Here is an 18393-nt window from a genome sequence, read left to right on the forward strand (position 1 = left end):
TCTAGATTTATCCATTTAAACTTATTTGATAAGTTGTTCAATTTAGAATTCAAATTAATTTAAGTTTGACTTAAATTGGAATTTGAATTTGAGTCAAAATTGGACTACAGGATAAAAGATGATTTTCTCTTCCTTCCATATCTGATATTGGTGCCACACAGGGATGAGAATCCCCATCTTGGCCGGCCACACTAAGGGATAAGGGATAGAGGAGATTTCGTTTCGAAATTCAAATTGGAGATAGAGATTTGATTCCTTCTAGAAGTTTGACTTCTACTCTATAAATAAGAGAATAGTAGAAAATTGTGGACACAATTTTTGTGACAATTTATGAGACAATTTTCGGAATTAATTTTTGCCCTAATTTTAGAGGTGGCCGAAATTCCCTAATAGAGATAAGGAAAAATTTTTCTCCAAAAAATTCCACATCGTGCATGCGTTGGTGTTTGTGGAAATTCGAGTGTTTATTGTAACCCGTTTTGTCTCATGTGTGCCCACACACACGTCTTCGTGGATTCTAGGAATTGACGTGGAAGACATTGGTTTTCTAAACACAAAGATTGGAGCAAGGACTGTTCATGGTCAAAGAACTCAAGTTATCATCTGAGTCGGCTTCCAAGTATTTTTCCTGATTGAGTTCTTGATAAATGAATTAATGAGATTAATTTATTCGTGCATAAATTAATATAATCTATAGAGTATCTCAAAAGGTTTATGAAAATTTTTGTTATACACGATCCGCCTTCCCCCCCGCACCACGCTTCCGCATCCGAATTCGATTCGGAGACCAACAAGAACAACTTTCCCTTCCAGCGGGTAAAGTTGGTACCATCAAAACAATCAAGTTGGACATTAGGATTGAGGAAAGACATCATGTTCTTTTCAACCTCCATTGCAGCAATTTAAAACCTTAAAGATTGTTGGAGAATTTCGGAATTGGAGGATGAAAAGAATATAGAAATCAAGAATAGGGTTTAAGGCGTATAGGAATACTTTCGTTTAAGGTTTTATTTACCCTCACTTCTCAAAGTTTGCTAATGAGTTCTAATGGCAAATTACTCTCAAGATACAACAAACCCTTGAACACAATATCCAACAAAAATATTGAGTTTCAGAACAATGATAATTATGTATATTTTCTGGAGCATTGATTTAAAGGCAGGGATGCATACATCCTCTTTAAACGTTACAACCTTTCACATAAAGATGCCTTTTCCAATCTGAAGGTTATCTTTTATAGGCTTATGCACTTATAACAATAGTTATATCTATTGTTAATAAGTACTCAGATATGTGAGAAAACATATCACAAATGGATGCAATGGTTCAAGACCTTTTCAAATCACTAAAACACACGAAAACACATTTTTCGGTAGCAATGTGTGCTGCAGCGGATGACATTCTCGCTGCAGCGTGCGCTGCTTTGCGCGCTGCCGCGCGCTATTTTTCCGAATGGCACTGCAGCGCATTAAAAATGCACTGCAGTGCTTCCTTCTTGTGTTTTAGGTCAAAATTTTGTGACATTGTAATTGAGAGATATATTACAATCTCTCTAATATAATCAACCGCCCTGGGACAAAGGCACGAAATGATCTCCTGTAAATGAACATTCAACCTATTTGCCATAGCTTTAGTAATAAACTTATAAATCACATTACATAAGCTAATAGGTCTATAGGCCGAAACCCTCTTGTTTATATATTAAAGTTTATATATTCTTGTTTTTAGATAATTAAAGCGTATAAATTCACTTGTTTTTTAAAAGGAAAAAAAAAATCTAACCCCACCTCTAATAATGAGGTCCAGAATTTCATTTATCTTTTAGTTCTAAATTTGGTCCGACATATTAAGGCAAAATCAAGGTCGAATATGCATATATCACGCTATTTCATGATGAGTCAATTTCTTGTGGCTAAACTTTAGGCATATGTGGCCACTACTCTTTGTGGACCATTTGTTGTTGAAAATGACTTTTATTTATTTATTTATTTTGTAATGAAATTTCAGTGTCCAAAACTGTATCTAACCAACAACATTAAGCGACATTATTTAAAAGAGTTGAAATGCATTTCAACTGATTTTTTCAAATTTTAATATTTGGGTCTATTTAATAACGTGTGATAGTGTGATCGGTTAAAAACTAATTGAAACGTTAAAAATAAATTGGTGATTTAAATTTGTTGGGTGTTATATATCATATATGAGTTGTTGGAGCAAAATTTCGTCCAACACTTATCCAATGTTTTTAGACTGATAATTTGAATTGAACAAGTAAATAATCAAAGCAAATTAATAATAAGAACAAAGTAAAAACAATCACATGACAATTGTATTTAAAAATATGTGTTTATCTTTTTCTCTTAAAATCGAGAGAATTTATAGTACATTAGAAATTAGGGGTTTAATTCCTCTCATTAATTCGAGAGTTTGTTCTCTCTTTAATACAATAAGACTTTTCACCTTTTTGGTGTTACATTCGATAAATAATTAACAAACGAATTAAACTTTATCATTGAATGTCTTTAATTGTCGACCATTATCTGACATTGATGCATGATAACTCTTGACCCTCTGACTTCTTCCCTATACGAGCATATCCTCAGATAGTTTTCTTAGTACACACTCCGGTGGTTACCTTAGCGCATGTTTGGGTACGCTCCGGTCGCCCAAAAACTTATTACATAGTCTGTCTCTCCATGCATACGCCATCATCTTAGTTCTTACCGTCGATAGAATTTGTTACATAGTCTCTACCGACAAATGTTGATTTTTTTTTTAATGGAAATATTGATTGAATCTGAAGGTTCCTAATACATATATTTATGCACGTGTATGCCTGTAAATTGTAATAAGGGGAATTAAATAATTAAGAAAACCCAATTTACATGTCATCCAAATATTTGGAGATTCAGAAGGACCCAGAAGAAAAGTACCTACTCATTCAGCAGACAAGTTCAAAAGATCATTTATTGAACTGCATCCTTTATAATAAACATAATAATACTTAAATTCTAAATCTGATTCAACCTTCTATTAGATCGGAAAAAAAAATATGGACTATCCTCAAAAAATGCTTACACAATTATTATTGTTATTGTTATTGTTAAAGATTCCTAATTTCCTGTGTTTTTTTATAATGAGATTACATGATAAGAAATAACATTGTACTTGATTGACATTGTAGATCAAAGAAAGGAAATAGATGGGAAAAAAATAAAATAAATACCAAAAAAAAAGGGACTCCCCTATTGTGTCATGCACACACAAATATTTCTCAAATTGGTCATGATTGTTATAGCTAGCTATTTGGACAAGAAATTGACGAGCTGTAAATATCTTGGTTACATATTCTTTCTGCAGATTTCTTGACTTGCAAAAAAAGCAAGTTTCACCCATCAAACCACACCACCAAAAAGAAGTGAAGTTAGAGCAAATACACAAAAGAACATTGATTGTAGATGTTATTGGCTACACAAGATAAAGCTTTCCTTGGTCTTTACTTTTCTCAAACATAAAGTTAACAATAATGATTTGGATTTGTGGGGGATCAAAAAATATAACACCATTATTGAGATCGCCTTAAAAATTATGGATTAATAGTTTTGGGGAAGTTGTTGAAGACAAAGAAAGTTGACTAATTGAGAAATTTCTGTTTTTCCTCGTTTTAGGATCGAGTCTTTATAGAAAATTATTATAAACTTAGGAAATTTTTATAATCTTTGACATGCATAGTGATTAGGTGTGGGTTTGAATTAGGAGGTGGAACAAACATTGTCATTATTGTATCAGAAAGCAACATAAACATATACATATGTACACGTATATATGGTTAGATAAATTTGTATAAAATTACTGATTAGGTATAGGATCATGTTAGTTGTTAGAACCTACAAGATCAGTTAGAGCCCTAAAAGTTATTAACCGGAAAAGAAGCAAACGAAATTAAGTGCCTCTTTTTTATTAGTATTATTTTTCTGTTATATAGATGAAATTGATTATTGATCCCTTGTGACCTTTATTTCTTCCCTTATTTATTTGAAATATGCACAATAAATTGAATAGGTTGTTTCGAAAAATTCCTCTCTTAAAAAAATTTCATCATTCTTATTTTCTTAGGCTATTACTTTATAAATTTAGTTTTTTACTCTTAAACTAGACAATCTCGCTCAGCCTCCTTTTTAGGTTCTGTTTGGTCAAAAGAATTGGGAGAGTTTGATAGATGGAGAGAAGGAAGGATGAAGAAGATTATAGCAATTCTTCATGTTGTTTGATAGGATGTAGAATGAATTGAAATGATAAATGACAATTCTTTGCTAAATTACTATACTAACCATTGAAACTTTTTTGTTAATAATTTAATCAAAGGGTAAAATAGTCTTTTAAAGTTAAAATTAGATAGATTGCTTGAATCCTTCCATCAATAGAATGATCTAATTTAGTGGGTTATGAGAGAGAGCACATCCCTCCACTTATCCTCTTCTTCTAACCAAACAAGAGATTAGACATCTCCCTCCATCCCTCTCCCTCTCCCCCCTCTTCCTCCCTCCCTCCTACTAAACATACTCTTAGTGATCAAGTAGACACAACAAAAATTATAAGCATATGACTTATAAAAATAAATAAAAGCGGAGCGTATCATTAACAGAAGAAAGAAAAGACGATCCTGTGTTGCATTCTTTCACATCACATCACATCAGACACATTAGGCATAGAACATGGGCAATACATTAAATCACACTGGATAAATATTTATGCCCTCACACTCGTTTAGCAGGACTCTGAATGCATGTACAATTTTGATGTCGTAAATTATATTTAACCAACTACATTAAAGAATTTAAAATATTTTTAACTATAATTTCATACTTTAATATTTTATTTTATTAAATGTCATATCATAATATAATTAGTTTGTACAATTTAAATCACTAAAAATTAGATAGGTAATTTAAATTTGTTTAATAAGACTTTTATATATGACATGTTATGATGTGATTCACTGATGCAATTAAGAACAATAGAAGACCAAATTGTTTGTTTTTTCTTGGCTTATACGAAGGTGAGCATATTTTAGCGGTCCTGACATCATGCAGGTCGGGTTTATATTAGAAGGTTGTTAAGAAAAAAAGAATCTGATTTTTGCTCAATAGTAATATGTTTGCAGGAAAAAAAAAAGCAGCACGCATGCAAAAAATATCTTTTGTATCGTTTCTTTTTACTAATGAACTATGATGCAACCTAGTGCATTTTACGTTTGGTTTACGGATTTATAATTATAATTCAGAACTATTCTCAATTTACGTGTGTTTTTTATGAGAAAAAATACTATAGCGAGTTACGAATTATGATTCGAATCATAACACGAATCCCCATACCTAACACCTTATTAGATTTAGGATGTGTTCAGACTTCAGCGAGATTCAAAAAGCTCTTTTATTCTGATTTCTCAATAAATAAGAATTTGAAATTAGTTCCAGCAGGCAACATATATACAAAGCAAACACTAATCAATATTTTGATGACTAAAAATGATAACTTAATTAATTTGCTTATGAACAATTTCTGTAGAATATTCTTATTATCAATTAGCCAGCCTGATTTGACTTTGGTTTTCTAGTATTGTCAATTTGAAGGTTTCATTATTCTCAATGAACTAATGTTTATTATTTGTTTAAGGAGAGTTTCTTAAATCTGCATTAGAAATTCTCCATATTTTTTCTTAATTTAATTTGAATTTAACATTAAAAAAATGGGCCTTACCCATGGGAAGATCCTACCGGAAAATGTGTCCGCTGATTAAGTTGATAATTCTGAAATTTTGTTAGAGAAAACTGAAATCCGTACCACACCGTCAAAGAATAAAAAAAATCACCTTGGGTCAGAGATGATCTTCAAAATCCATCAACAATCTATGGGAAGTAAACTTATAAACGACATGTCGTTTTGATGAAAAGTAGGGCGACCCTCTTTCATGATTTCTTCCCAGAATCCTCGAAGACCACTGACCAACCGTTACCCTTTGACCTCATTGGACCCTTTTTTTTTTTTTTTTTTTTCCTTTTCCCCTTGAGTAACTGCCTTTAGCTCTTCTTCTTATATATTTATTTATTAGGATATAACTACTTATAGCTTCAGCTTCTCTCTCAAAAATTGTGATAAGAAAATAACAATATAACACACTGTCTGCAATAGAGAGCCCCATCACCCTCTTCATGTCAGTTGTCACCCACATCCAACTGTGAGAGAGATAGACTATGACAAACTTCCTCAAGCTTTCAAATCACTCCTCTCTCTCTCTCTCTCTCTCTCTCTCTCTCTCTCTCTCTCATTTGCTTTGAAAAAAACGCAAAATGAAGAAGAAGAAAGTAGTTCAATGGAATATAAAACGAAAAAACAAAGAGGAGAAAAAAAATAAAACAGCTTGAGAAGGACAACTCTCCCTCCACCAAATTCCAACCCCAATTGTCTTCTTTCAGACAAACCCATTTCACCAAACGCCAGATTAAACAAACCCCAATAACCTAATCGCTAATCCTAACTTCTGTAAGTAAGTTTTCTTTCTTTTTTTCCTTCTTCTCTTTCTTAAATCTTTTTTTTTTTTTTTGCTCTATTTTGTTCGTTGTCGTTTATTTCTTCTCTCTATATTTTCCCTCTCTTTCTCTCATCTCTCACTACACACCATTAACCAATCCTCTCTCTCTCTCTCTCTCTCTCTCTCTCTCTCTATAATGCAGCCAACACGCAGAAAGTCTCCCCTGTTCTCTACCGAAACAGGGGCGATGAAGGGTCGCAAGAACAACAACCTCTCGATACTCGTCGTCGTTTTCTCCATCTTCCTCTTTGGGGTCTTCATGTACAACGAGGACGTGAAGTCCATCGCCGAGTTCCCATTTTCTCGCCCCAAATCCCAAGAAATTCAAGAAACCAAACAGACAAGCCCACTTCAAGAAGATCAAGAGGAGCCCAAGGTTTTGGTCAGCACCGGAACTTCCTTGGAAGACAAGAAAGCCGAAGATTCCGAGGAGAATAAGGTTACTTCGGAATTGCCCATTAAAGAGGAGAAAGAGAAGATCGAATTGCCGGTCGAGGAAAACGACGAAGATGAAGAAGTCATTTTGCCTCCGGAAGAGTGTGACTTGTTTGATGGGGAATGGGTTTTTGATAACGCCACCCACCCGTTGTATAAGGAAGATGAATGCGAGTTTCTCACAGCACAAGTGACTTGCATGAGAAATGGAAGGAAAGATTCCATGTACCAGAATTGGAAATGGCAGCCTAAAGATTGCTCTTTGCCAAAGTAAAACTGAAATCTTTTGTTATTTTATCTTTTTCTTTCTTTCTTTCTTTCTTTGGGTTTTCTTAATTGGGTTTAATTTTTTTATTTTTTTATTTTTTATTTTTTGATTAAAGGTATAAAGCAAGATTGTTGCTTGAGAAACTGAGGAACAAGAGGCTTATGTTTGTTGGGGATTCGTTGAATAGAAACCAGTGGGAATCCATGGTTTGCATGGCTCAATCTGTGATCCCTCCGGGAAGGAAGAGCTTGAACAAGTCTGGCTCTCTCAACATTTTCAGAATTGAGGTACTTTCATTATATACTTTATAGTTTAAACGTCTTTTCTTTTCTTGCTTTTGTTGAATTTTCTCTCTCCATCATGTTGTGGAATACTTTCTATATCTTTTTGGATCTTTTACATGATGATTAATCATTAAGGATGAGACACAGGTACATAATTATATAGCTTTTGAGTAATTAAAATGTTAACTATTTGGAATGAGAGCACTTAACACTATTTTCATCGTGAAGAATCATTAACAATAACGTTACAATTTAAGCAATTTGATTAATGAACTATGTCTTTTTGTATGATGCACGAAAAGTCAGCTAATTAAGCATGTTGCCACGGTTTTAAAAGTAGTTCCCATTACCACATTTTTAATAGTAGAGAATTAAAAAGAAAAATAAAGATGATTATTAATTTATTAATTAATTATATCAATTACCAATCTTGTGACACCACCAACGAGGATTCTAATGCTTTTTAAAAAACTAAAAATTAAAAAATTGTCGTTTTATGGCTAGTATACCGACAATTTCCTTGTCATTGGGATTCTTAAGAAACTCCAAAAGAAATTTCTCTCTTTATTTCTTTTTGTTTTTTTTTTTTTCCTTTTATTATTGTTTTGTTTTATTTATTTATTGTGGTTAGCAATATAGGCTATAGCATTGTTATAAAGGTATGATTATTGCCACGGCATGGGACAGCATACTTTATGAGCAGTTAGATTGCCGCAAAAGATGCGACCTTTGCTTTGAGAATCGGTTACTGAATTATTTCTTGTATCTTTCTATGGCTTTTGCGGATCTACTAGGACTATAACGCTACTGTGGAGTTTTACTGGGCTCCATTCTTGGTAGAGTCAAATTCAGACGATCCAAATATGCACAGCATATTGAATCGCATAATCATGCCTGAATCTATCAACAAGCATGGTGTTAATTGGAAGGATGTGGACTACCTTGTCTTCAACACATATATTTGGTGGATGAACACTTTCACCATGAAAATCTTGTAAGTACATTTTGTGTGTGTGTGTGTGTTATTAATTCCTTTAATTCTCTTGTTTCTGTCCATTTACCTGTAAAACCATGAGATTGATCCGGTTTTTATTTTTTATTTTTTATTTTTTGGATTAATTGAAAAAGGCGAGGATCGTTCGATGAAGGTGCCACGGAGTATGATGAGATCGAACGGCCAGTAGCATATCAAAGAGTTTTGAGTACGTGGGCTAATTGGGCGAACCAAAATGTAGACCCCAATCGTACCACTGTCTTCTTCAGCAGCATGTCCCCTCTTCATATCAAGTAATTCTCAAATCCCCTACATCCTTATCTCTTTTTTTTTTTTTCTTTTTTTTTTCTTTTTTTTTTTTTAAATTTACTCATTAGTGGTTACATAATCTAACCACTTGTGAACTACCCCTAATAGAAAAAGAATTAGGTGAGAAGTTTCCTAACCTTGGAGGTTGTAATGGGCCCATTAACCCTCTAACACACCATTATCCACCCTTGGTCTTAAGTTGGTAAAACCACCAAAATATTCCACTAATGACAATGATTATGTATGTACTTGACGTGATGTATTTTCACAATGAAACCTTTTTTTTTTTTTTTGTTATATATTTTCAATAGGAGCTTGGATTGGAACAACCCGGATGGCATAAAGTGTGCCAAAGAGACCATGCCGGTTACGAACATGACCACCCCATTGGAGGTTGGCACGGACCGTAGGCTGTTTGTGATCTCACACAACATAACTCAGTCGCTCAAAGTGCCAGTCCACTTCCTCAACATCACAGCCTTGTCCGAGTACCGCAAGGATGCGCACACATCGGTCTACACCATCCGCCAAGGCAAGATGTTGACTCCCGAGCAGCAGGCTGACCCTGCCACGTATGCAGATTGCATACATTGGTGCCTCCCCGGGTTGCCCGACACGTGGAACGAGTTCCTCTACACACGTATTATCTCACACTCTTGACACTTGGCGGATTCAAAGATGCCACGGTGTCACTACTTGTGACTTTTTTTTTTTTTTTGTTGGCCTTTGAATTTTCACTTTTCTTTCGAGTTCATTTTGCCTTCCACCTCACCTAATGTAATTTTCTTAAAATTTTCTGTTTAGTTTTTTATAGGCTGGGGATCAATGGGATATTAGGGATGGGGTTGGTCCGATTTTTTGGTTCTTTGTTAAGCCAATTTGGATGGGGTGGGAGCTAAGAACGCCATAATTTTTTGTTGCCAAGTGGGCAAAATCTGCATAGGCCAAAAGATGGGCAACTTTCCTACGGTTTACTTGAATTGTACCTTTTAACAAATAATAAAGCAAATGAAAATTGTATGTAATTCCCCTAATGAATAACGACAAGAATTCTGATCTCTATCTGCATTTATGTTTCTTCACCTATGAAAGGAAATGAATTTCGCATTTGCTCAATAGTTACTTTAGTACGAGAAAAGTGTTTCGTCCAATCATCTTGTTAGCCTAAGGGAGAAACAGGACTCCCATTTCTTCTTCTTCTTCGCATGCATACATGCATACGTATATACATATATAACATAATTCTGTGTTTATCCACTACCACAATTCGAAAAAAAGATTCTCCTCTTTAAAACGCCGACCATTGTTACCAATTTTTATGTTGGCTTCTGATTATGGATCAGACAACCGACCAAATGCACAAATATCTTTCATAATTAAACAAATAATAATTTCAAATATAAATAAAGATGGAAAATTATGATCCTGCCATTGTACGTACACATATCCTACGTATTATACAGCATGAATTTGGCAACCATACCACCTTCAGGGATTGATGTTTAAAGCTCAACCAAATGAAAGAAAAACAATGGTGACAATTTGGTACACTGATGGCCGACTTCTTGTTCTTCCTCTCTACAGCTCACTGGATAAATAATCAACGACTAAAGATAATATCTTACGGTAAACACAATTATTGCCGCGACAATTTGACTGCTGCGCCATCCATCCGGGTCTCATGGAACGAAAGATGACGACTTCAGCTTCGGCCTGATTCTTTCTCCGCAGCGTCTTAATAACAGATGGAGCTGGAACACCAAACCACTCATATAAAATAATATAATTATGTTTATCCACTTCTACAATTCGAAAATTTTCCTCTTCAATGCGCTCCTGTTACCAACTCATAATGGCTACTGATTATGGTTCAGGCAAGCAACCAAAGATACAAATTTCTTTCATAATTAAACAAATAATAATTTCCAATATAAACACTAGATGCAGAATTATGATCTTACCGTGGTACACGCATATCCTACGGGCCTGTTTGAAAAAGCTTTCTAAAAGCTGTTTTTAGCTTCCTAACTTCAAAAGTTAGGTGTTTAAATAACTTGTCAAAAGTACTTTTAACTTTTCAAAAGAGCTTACGGTCAACGCCAGAAAATGTAACTTCTAAAAAAAACACACCTGAATAGACTTTAAAACTTATACTAGAGTTTTATTAAGACACTGTAAACCTCATTCCAACACTTTTGTTGCTTATTAGAAAATTTAAAAATTATTTTGACCCATTAAGCTCTTTTATTCCAAACCCGAAAAAACGGCAACTTTTACTTCTCTTCCTCTACTGACTAAAAGTGAAAGCAAAAATTCTGTCAAACGGGCCCCGCATATTATACAGCATGAATTTGGAAGCCGTACCAACTTCAGAGGTTGATAGTTATAAGCTCAACCAAATGAAAGCAAAACTATCGCGATAATTTGGTACACTGATGACCGACTTTTTGTTCTTCCTCTCCATATTCAAAGACCATATATAAGATCTTACGCTAAACACAATTATTGCAGCAACAATTTGACTGTTGCGTCATCCATCAAAATCTTATTTGCTGTCGTTGGAAGACAAGAACTTGTTTATCTCACCAATCACATTGATGTCTGTGCTTGGAAACAACAGATGCAAAACTGGAACGAAGGATGACGACTTTAGCTTCGGCCTGATTTTCTCCGCAGCTGTCTTAATAACAGATGGAGCTGGTACACCAAACCACTGAAGGTACCAAGAAAGAAGAATTGAATTTCTCCCTCCCTGGAATTCCGCAGCGGGCCATGTCCCTGATATCATATAGTTATGAAAATTGTCCTTTAATCCCTCGCAACAGTTCAGCAGTTCGTCCACTCGTTTCTTGAGAGATCCTAGAAAATTGGATTGAATAATGCCACCTCTAGAATTGGTCAATTTTCCCCCCAGCAGAGCTTCATTGTAGGCTACTGCAAGCTGCGAGTAGAAAATGGGGTTATGAAAAAGTATCATCCATCTGTGAAGGTAATGGAATAATCCAAAAATGGATGGAAGATCGAAAGGAATAAAAATTAATAACAGGAAACTGGTTTGAAAAAAAAATGTACGACTATGTATCTATCCCATAAATAAGGTCACCTGATTATTCAAAATATCACGCAATTCCCATTATAATCAGTATTCAGTAGCAAGCATGTTCTTAATAAAACGAAAAATGAACTACTGCCTAACTCGGGGATTATCCAAAAGGTCAGTTCAAAAGTCTTTGTTCAACTCAAGTCACTAACTGATAACGTCGAGACCATGCCAATACCCAACACCTATTTTGAAAACTACACCGTTTGAACTATCTCCGCATTTGAAATCAGTTTTCACCTTAACTGTAATTAAATTTGTTGTATTACAAAATTGTGCCGGAGAAAAATCTGCATTCAGTAGCCAAGACGTAAATAATTTTCAAATTTCATCAATGTGCAGATCTTAAGTCAAGTAACAAAGTAATTAATGTAGCGGCTGAATTGGCCAAAATTTCTGCCCCTAGGAGCTCTGTGATTCAGAATCAATCCTTTAGCACCCATAACTAGTGTTTTTGAAACATTCAACCATTCTAATGAAAAAAATGGTGTGCCAAAGTCGAACTTAGTAGTTCAATAGTAGAACGAAGTGTAATGACTACAGAACTACCTTTAAATTGGAAATAGAAAGGGAGTCCCCTAGAACAACTCTACCACTGGTAAATTGATCCGCCATTGTCCCAATTGTTGTGTACAATGACAAATATACCTGCAGAGGATTCACAAAAGAATACTGATTCGACTACACGAGTCAAATAAAGAAGGAAAGCCAATGGAAAGAATAAAATAAATTTTCAAACTCATTATGATAAAAACTCCATCAGAATAAATACAGGTGTCTCTACACCTCAAGATGGCACCTTCTTTGTGCTTCCATATCAGAGGCAACTTAATGCATTAAGATAATGTCAAAATTATAACCATGAAAATACGAGTTCATCTTTGCAATATTATCTATTACCTGTAAGAGAGCAGGCCTGTCCTTGCTTACACACTCGAATAATACTTGCAAGCAAAACTCCTGGAAATCGACATCGGTTCTGCACATATTGTTGTCACTTAATATTACAACTTGCATAGAGAAACCAAAGTAGTATTCTTCTCTCTCTTAATCCGCAAATGAGTTTGGTTTGAATATTAATTTTAATTTCCAAGTAATCAATGTATGCATTTTGAGAAAAGAAGTGAAAGAGACCACTTGCCTGCTATTCCAAGAAGGATCGCAGCAGAGTTGAGCAAAAGCAATTAAGCTAGGATCAGACGAGAAGGTAGCAACCAGCTGATCAACTGTAATAGAACCAGGTCCACTGTAGCCCTCATCGCAAAGATTATATGCTTTTAAACTAGTCAAACCAAATACCTAGATCAAGAACAGTTTAGTATGAGTACATATCTGCCGCCTGTCGGAGATCAAGGGACCTGTCAATTGGTAAGTAATTTAACCTTGTGCATTGCTCGTGACAACAGTGACTGGCATCCTATGGGATCATCGACATATGAGCAAGCTCCAACTTTCCGCTTGATATAGAGAATGCCAGAACTGAATGGGTTACTCTTGTCCCCAAATGTCCACCAAGGTTTATCTGTTCAATAACAATAGAGAGGAACATCTAGAAGTTAAGAATCAATGGGGAGAATCTTTTTCTTCGAAGAATACAATTTTGAGTTATCTGAAACGCCATGATAAACAAAATAATAGATAAAAATTGAGGCATTTTCTACCTTCAGGAACAAATTCTATTACTTGAGGCCAGTACCTAGGGCCACAGACACGAACCATCTTCAACTGCAAGCAGCAACATATGAAGCAACTCATCATTAGCAAAGCTCAAATTCTAGTAAGTTACCAGCAACAGATTTTCCCAGAGTACGTCCCGGGTTCAACCAATCCAGAGAGAGGAAAATAATAATAAGATGAGCTATTGATGCTTTTTACCAGGGTAAATTCATGGGACTTTGAAACTTACCACAGCTCGTTCTGGCAGAAGGCAAGGGGTAACTTCACAAAAGCTTGTTTCAGCATAATGGTCAGTTTCTCTAATAGTGACTTCAAGAGGGGCATACACAGGTAAACCAGTGTCCACGTCAACGGTCTGAATCCAGCGAGCCTCAGTTGCAAGTACATATAAATGCCGGAATGCCTGGAAAGTATACATCCTTTACATACATCAAGATTCAAAAAGAAGAATAAACAATCATATTAGTGAAAGAAGGTGCTGTTTCAGCCTTTTCCATTTACGGGACTCATTTATATTAAATTAGCATCTGCATCAGATTAATCTTTTGGAATTTCTTTTATTTTTGTTGAAAAGCATTATGGGTATTCACAATGAAAGTCCATAAGACAATATTTTCAGGAAGAATCAAAATGCATTGCATCATCAACTCTCTAATTAGTCTGTAAACATACAAAAGGAGAATTTTCAAAATAAAAAAATGTATAGCATATCAAAGTCATATTTTCCCGAGCTATTTGCAACTTCAAGATTTTTATTACATCTACAGTAGACATGTTATCATTGTAAAAATACCTGAAGGTGGCATCGGTTATCATTTGGTCCTGTAGGCAAGCGTGGGTACAGAGTAATCAGCAATGCAGCAATAGAACAATTTCCTGTTGAGAATGTCCGCATTCCTCCCCCAAGAAACAAGAACCCAATTGCTAAGCTTACCTAGAATCACCACCGCTTGCAAATGTATGAAAAACTCAGATATAAAGAGAGAACAAGTGAGAGAGAACACAAAAACAAAGAAAAGAGCCATTTGTAAGAGCCCATTGTCATCTTTAAAAGACCTCTCTTTTTTTTTCGTGTGTGTGTGTGTGTGTGGATGGATCGGTGGGTGGGTGGAGTTTCTACTAGCTTTTTCAGACCACCTTACCCCTTAACTTAATGTAGGAAGCAAACATTACATGTTACGCTTATAACTTGATCTAAGAAACAAACATTAAGTCAGTACCTTAAAAAATTGGTTACATTTCTTGGTTTATTATTAGACGACCATAAGGTGTACCTTTAGCAACTTCTTTCATATTAAAAGAGAACAAGGAAAACCAGTAAGCAAGCCCCTTTATTTTATGATACCATAAGATATAACATAAAAGCATCAAGAAATAGAAGCTACAGCATCTTCTTATAATTAATGAAAAACTTACTGCCATCTGAACTCCATAATTAGCATGCCCATCGACAGAGTTTCTGCTTCGAAGAAATCTCAGTAGCCTAAATGTTTGTAAATGACCAGAACCAGCCATAACCTGATGTTAATGAAGATGACACCAGATGGTTTAGCCACATTCATGAATTGTGGGGGGAAAAAAAAATCAAGAAATTACTTGTCCACATACCACTGAAAGGGAAAGAACAATGAGGTGAAGGCAAATTTCCAATGTGCCCCGATCAACATAGTGGGACAAACCCCTAGGGAAGGTGCCGCTTATAGCAGAAACTGGTTTTATCTGCAAACAACAATAAGTTAAATTATTTACCTCTAATACAAGTGCAAATATAAGTAGGAAACCGCCATCCTGAATATCAAACCTCGTTCAGAAAACAGAGAGCATATTTATACAGTAACTCCTGTGCATTCCCGTCCTTTGTACCAGCAAATCTCAGTCCTGCCATGATAAGATGATGAAGTTGAAAAGGCCATATGTCCCAGAAAGAAAATTGTAATAGCATTTCAAAAATACTTTTGTGCAGTTTTAGGTTTCTTAAGTTCAAATGTTTGTCCTGATTCTTTATAGAACGCACCAAGCAACTCCAAACAAACTCCCATCTTACAAAGTCATCAAGATGCCTCCAAGTGAGACATGACTATTGGAAAACAATCGTTATGTACCACAACATTTTTTTTTTAATATCTAAAAATCCCCAAACCCACTTTGTGAGCTCGAGTTTGAAAGTGGAGCTTCAGCCAAACCCTACAATCTTAGGAAGGCAGGAAACTATGACTTTTGTCATGTAGGTGCCCATGAGGTGGTTCGAATCCCAGACTTTGTTGGAGCAATGTACCACAACAATATAAAAAAAAAAATGTATTTCTTATAGAACATATGAAAATGTATCCTACCAAGAGAAATACAAGCTCCAGCCACTATATTGACATATGCCTGCACAAATACTTCAGCGTCCATTTCATCAATATCACTAGTATCATCCCCAAGCCGTTGGACGCCATTTTTGACAATAGCCGGAATCTGAGATTGAATCCAATCTTGGGAGGGATGTACCCTACAGAAATATAGCTAAGGACATTAGATTAAAAACACACAGATGTAGTTCAACAATTAAGCTTACTGAAAGAACCAGCACTACCTGCTCCACATTATCAAATTCCGAGCAATGACACGAAGCATGATAAAGTCGGGCCTTACACATTGCAAGTCGAAATGTGTATGAGGGATAGACAGTTTAGACACAATTGTTTGCGATTCAGTCTGTTATAAACATTATGCCAAGTGAGAAATTCACGAAAAGTTTCAACTTGATTAGGATTTTGCCCTTATAAAAGGAGATAGATAAACATGGTGCAAAATAACTTATTGATTAAAGATGTTACCTTCAAAAACATTAAAGCAAGAGCAATAATCGCTCCTGGGGCAGTGACATCAACGTTAACTGCATTTCCATCCATCATCTACAAGAGAATACCGCACAGGCAAATATTAGTCCGTATCAGCTGCAAGGGAAGCGGAAAAAATCCTAGATAACTATTGTAGAGAGATCAACCAAGAGAAAGCAAGGGCATGCAAATGACACCTGTGCAGCGACACGGCAATGATCATCCGCTGAAAGTGCTGAGGAAAAATATCTTTCCTAACGAAGAGTAAACCAAAACGAAAATGATATAATAAAGCAAGAACATTAAAGCTGGTACAACCATAAAACAAAATAAATTAGATACTTCTGAGCATTTTGAACATATAAATGAATCAAACTGAACTTGTAGCAAGCTAATTCCTACAAGAATTAAAATGCTATTCACGAAAAGAATTAAATCCGGAAGCATACATTATGAACTTCTTTGCCACCAATGTAATGAAACAATCGGTCAACCATTGCATCCATTAAACCAAGTGCATCATAGCCTCTACCTACATTTGAGATAACAAAGATAGTGAGGACCAACCTTTCACAATATTCAGTGTGTAAGAGTATCAAACAGCTCATACCCAATGCAACAAGACCCAATGAAAATCCTGCAGAAACAGCATAACCTTCCCTTTCGAGTACGTTATCACCTCCACTTCTACGTCCTATTTCACCCTGCAAAATTAATTACAGAAATGTGAATTACATACAAGGCACCTTGTAACATCAAAGTAGCTGTCTTGGGGAACACTTTAGAATCCACGCCAAATGCTTCAAAATGAGCTCATACTCTTCTTTAACAATCAAACATAATCATCACTCATCAGAAAGTTCATCATTTTGACATAAAGCAACATTCTTGATGCTTTTGCACACATAATCAAATAGAATTGTACCAATGCAAAAATAATATTATCAGAGGAACACACAAAAGAAACATACCAAGAGAATCTGCATGGTTTGCGGGTGTGCGGATCCTTCATAAAGAAGACCAACTGACATCAAAGCTGCTGACTGATTATTAACAAACAAAAGAATGTGTAGTGTTAGAAAATTTATATTCAGGGGAAGACCAAATAATTCTGCAAATCAGCAATCTAATATGTAAAGGATCAAATTTCATCGTGTAACACCAACTAAAAAGCTGAAAAAGGGAATATTTGATAATGACATCAACTTATAACATTGGAGAAAGGAAAAGCAATGCAAAACAAGGATGCGCCACAAGAAGGCAAAGCTTGACAAATACCTGTACCTGGTTTACAATATCTTGAATGACATGGAGATATTTAAAGGGAAAAAATGAGAGCACAATGGATATTGGATACCTGCAGAAGGGTCGGCAACTCCAGCTCAGGAAATGAAGATGGGTGTCGAGCAGGTATATGAACAAAAAGAGACTGTAAAAGTATAACAAAATAGGTTAAGCTTACAATTTTTTTAAGTATAAACACGGCTAAAAATACGAAACAATTATCTACAACAATGAGCAAACTAGATATATCCAAATTTTGAGGTAGCAATTAACTCACTATCTCGCAGAAGCTTAAGAGAGGAGAGGGTTCAGCTTACACTACGAAATATCTATTCAACATATTTGATGTAGTCAAGCACCACACACACACACTCTACCGGCATAAAAGAAGATCAGCAGTTAAATAAACAAACACTGGCACTGAAGTACAGGCAAAGAATTTACGATAGGCATAGTCAAGGATTTAAAAACAGGATTCACAGCAGAAAAGAGAAGCAAACTGAGAACTCCAAATATGCCAGAAATGGTACGAGTTTAATTTTATATGCAGAAATTAATGCTTCAAAGGAAGGGAAAAAAAAAAAAAGGAAACTAAGTAAGCAGGTAACAGAGGAAGCCCTATTAT

The 18393-nt window shown here is 35.2% G+C and overlaps 2 protein-coding genes across 4 annotated transcripts in view; one reads left to right on the plus strand and one right to left on the minus strand.

The window, feature by feature from the left end:
• Nucleotides 1–6410: 6410 nt before the first annotated feature.
• Nucleotides 6411–9907, plus strand: LOC21391080 (protein ESKIMO 1). 3 transcript variants are annotated; one of them, XM_024168921.1, is made up of 6 exons: nucleotides 6411–6547; nucleotides 6735–7297; nucleotides 7411–7582; nucleotides 8374–8573; nucleotides 8708–8866; nucleotides 9194–9907. In XM_024168921.1, the coding sequence occupies exons 2-6, from the start codon at nucleotides 6780–6782 to the stop codon at nucleotides 9540–9542; spliced, it is 1398 nt and encodes a 465-aa protein (XP_024024689.1). In that variant the 5' UTR covers nucleotides 6411–6547; nucleotides 6735–6779; the 3' UTR covers nucleotides 9543–9907. The 3 variants fall into 3 exon arrangements, with proteins under 3 accessions (XP_024024689.1, XP_024024690.1, XP_010101431.1); XM_024168922.1 differs by having other exon boundaries at nucleotides 6411–6543; XM_010103129.2 differs by lacking the exon at nucleotides 6411–6547 and having other exon boundaries at nucleotides 6698–7297.
• Nucleotides 9908–11195: 1288 nt separating this feature from the next.
• Nucleotides 11196–18393, minus strand: part of LOC21391081 (anaphase-promoting complex subunit 1) — a 29850-nt gene continuing 22652 nt past the window's right edge. Inside the window, exons 19-37 of the mRNA XM_024168912.1 lie at nucleotides 17842–17913; nucleotides 17456–17527; nucleotides 17095–17188; nucleotides 16934–17016; nucleotides 16682–16738; nucleotides 16482–16559; nucleotides 16238–16359; nucleotides 15993–16153; nucleotides 15461–15537; nucleotides 15268–15378; nucleotides 15076–15177; nucleotides 14453–14593; nucleotides 13889–14062; nucleotides 13644–13707; nucleotides 13365–13504; nucleotides 13124–13281; nucleotides 12883–12961; nucleotides 12532–12630; nucleotides 11196–11823 (exon numbers count right to left, since the gene is read on the minus strand). Coding sequence (XP_024024680.1) covers nucleotides 11428–11823; nucleotides 12532–12630; nucleotides 12883–12961; nucleotides 13124–13281; nucleotides 13365–13504; nucleotides 13644–13707; nucleotides 13889–14062; nucleotides 14453–14593; nucleotides 15076–15177; nucleotides 15268–15378; nucleotides 15461–15537; nucleotides 15993–16153; nucleotides 16238–16359; nucleotides 16482–16559; nucleotides 16682–16738; nucleotides 16934–17016; nucleotides 17095–17188; nucleotides 17456–17527; nucleotides 17842–17913 — 2280 coding nt within the window. The 3' untranslated portion in view covers nucleotides 11196–11427. The remainder of the gene's footprint in view (nucleotides 11824–12531; nucleotides 12631–12882; nucleotides 12962–13123; nucleotides 13282–13364; nucleotides 13505–13643; nucleotides 13708–13888; nucleotides 14063–14452; nucleotides 14594–15075; nucleotides 15178–15267; nucleotides 15379–15460; nucleotides 15538–15992; nucleotides 16154–16237; nucleotides 16360–16481; nucleotides 16560–16681; nucleotides 16739–16933; nucleotides 17017–17094; nucleotides 17189–17455; nucleotides 17528–17841; nucleotides 17914–18393) is intronic.

This window comes from Morus notabilis, unplaced genomic scaffold, assembly GCF_000414095.1.
Source record: "Morus notabilis unplaced genomic scaffold, ASM41409v2 Scaffold997, whole genome shotgun sequence".
Classification (NCBI taxonomy): Eukaryota; Viridiplantae; Streptophyta; class Magnoliopsida; order Rosales; family Moraceae; genus Morus; species Morus notabilis.

What these genes read in the sequence shown, in the direction of transcription:
- LOC21391080 (XM_010103129.2), top strand. Translation starts at nt 6,729, where the DNA reads ATGCAGCCAACACGCAGAAAGTCTCCCCTGTTCTCTACCGAAACAGGG. An exon ending in TCAACATTTTCAGAATTGAG is followed by an intron (nt 7,583 to 8,373) that starts GTACTTTCATTA and finishes CGGATCTACTAG; the next exon opens with GACTATAACGCTACTGTGGA. An exon ending in ACTTTCACCATGAAAATCTT is followed by an intron (nt 8,574 to 8,707) that starts GTAAGTACATTT and finishes TAATTGAAAAAG; the next exon opens with GCGAGGATCGTTCGATGAAG.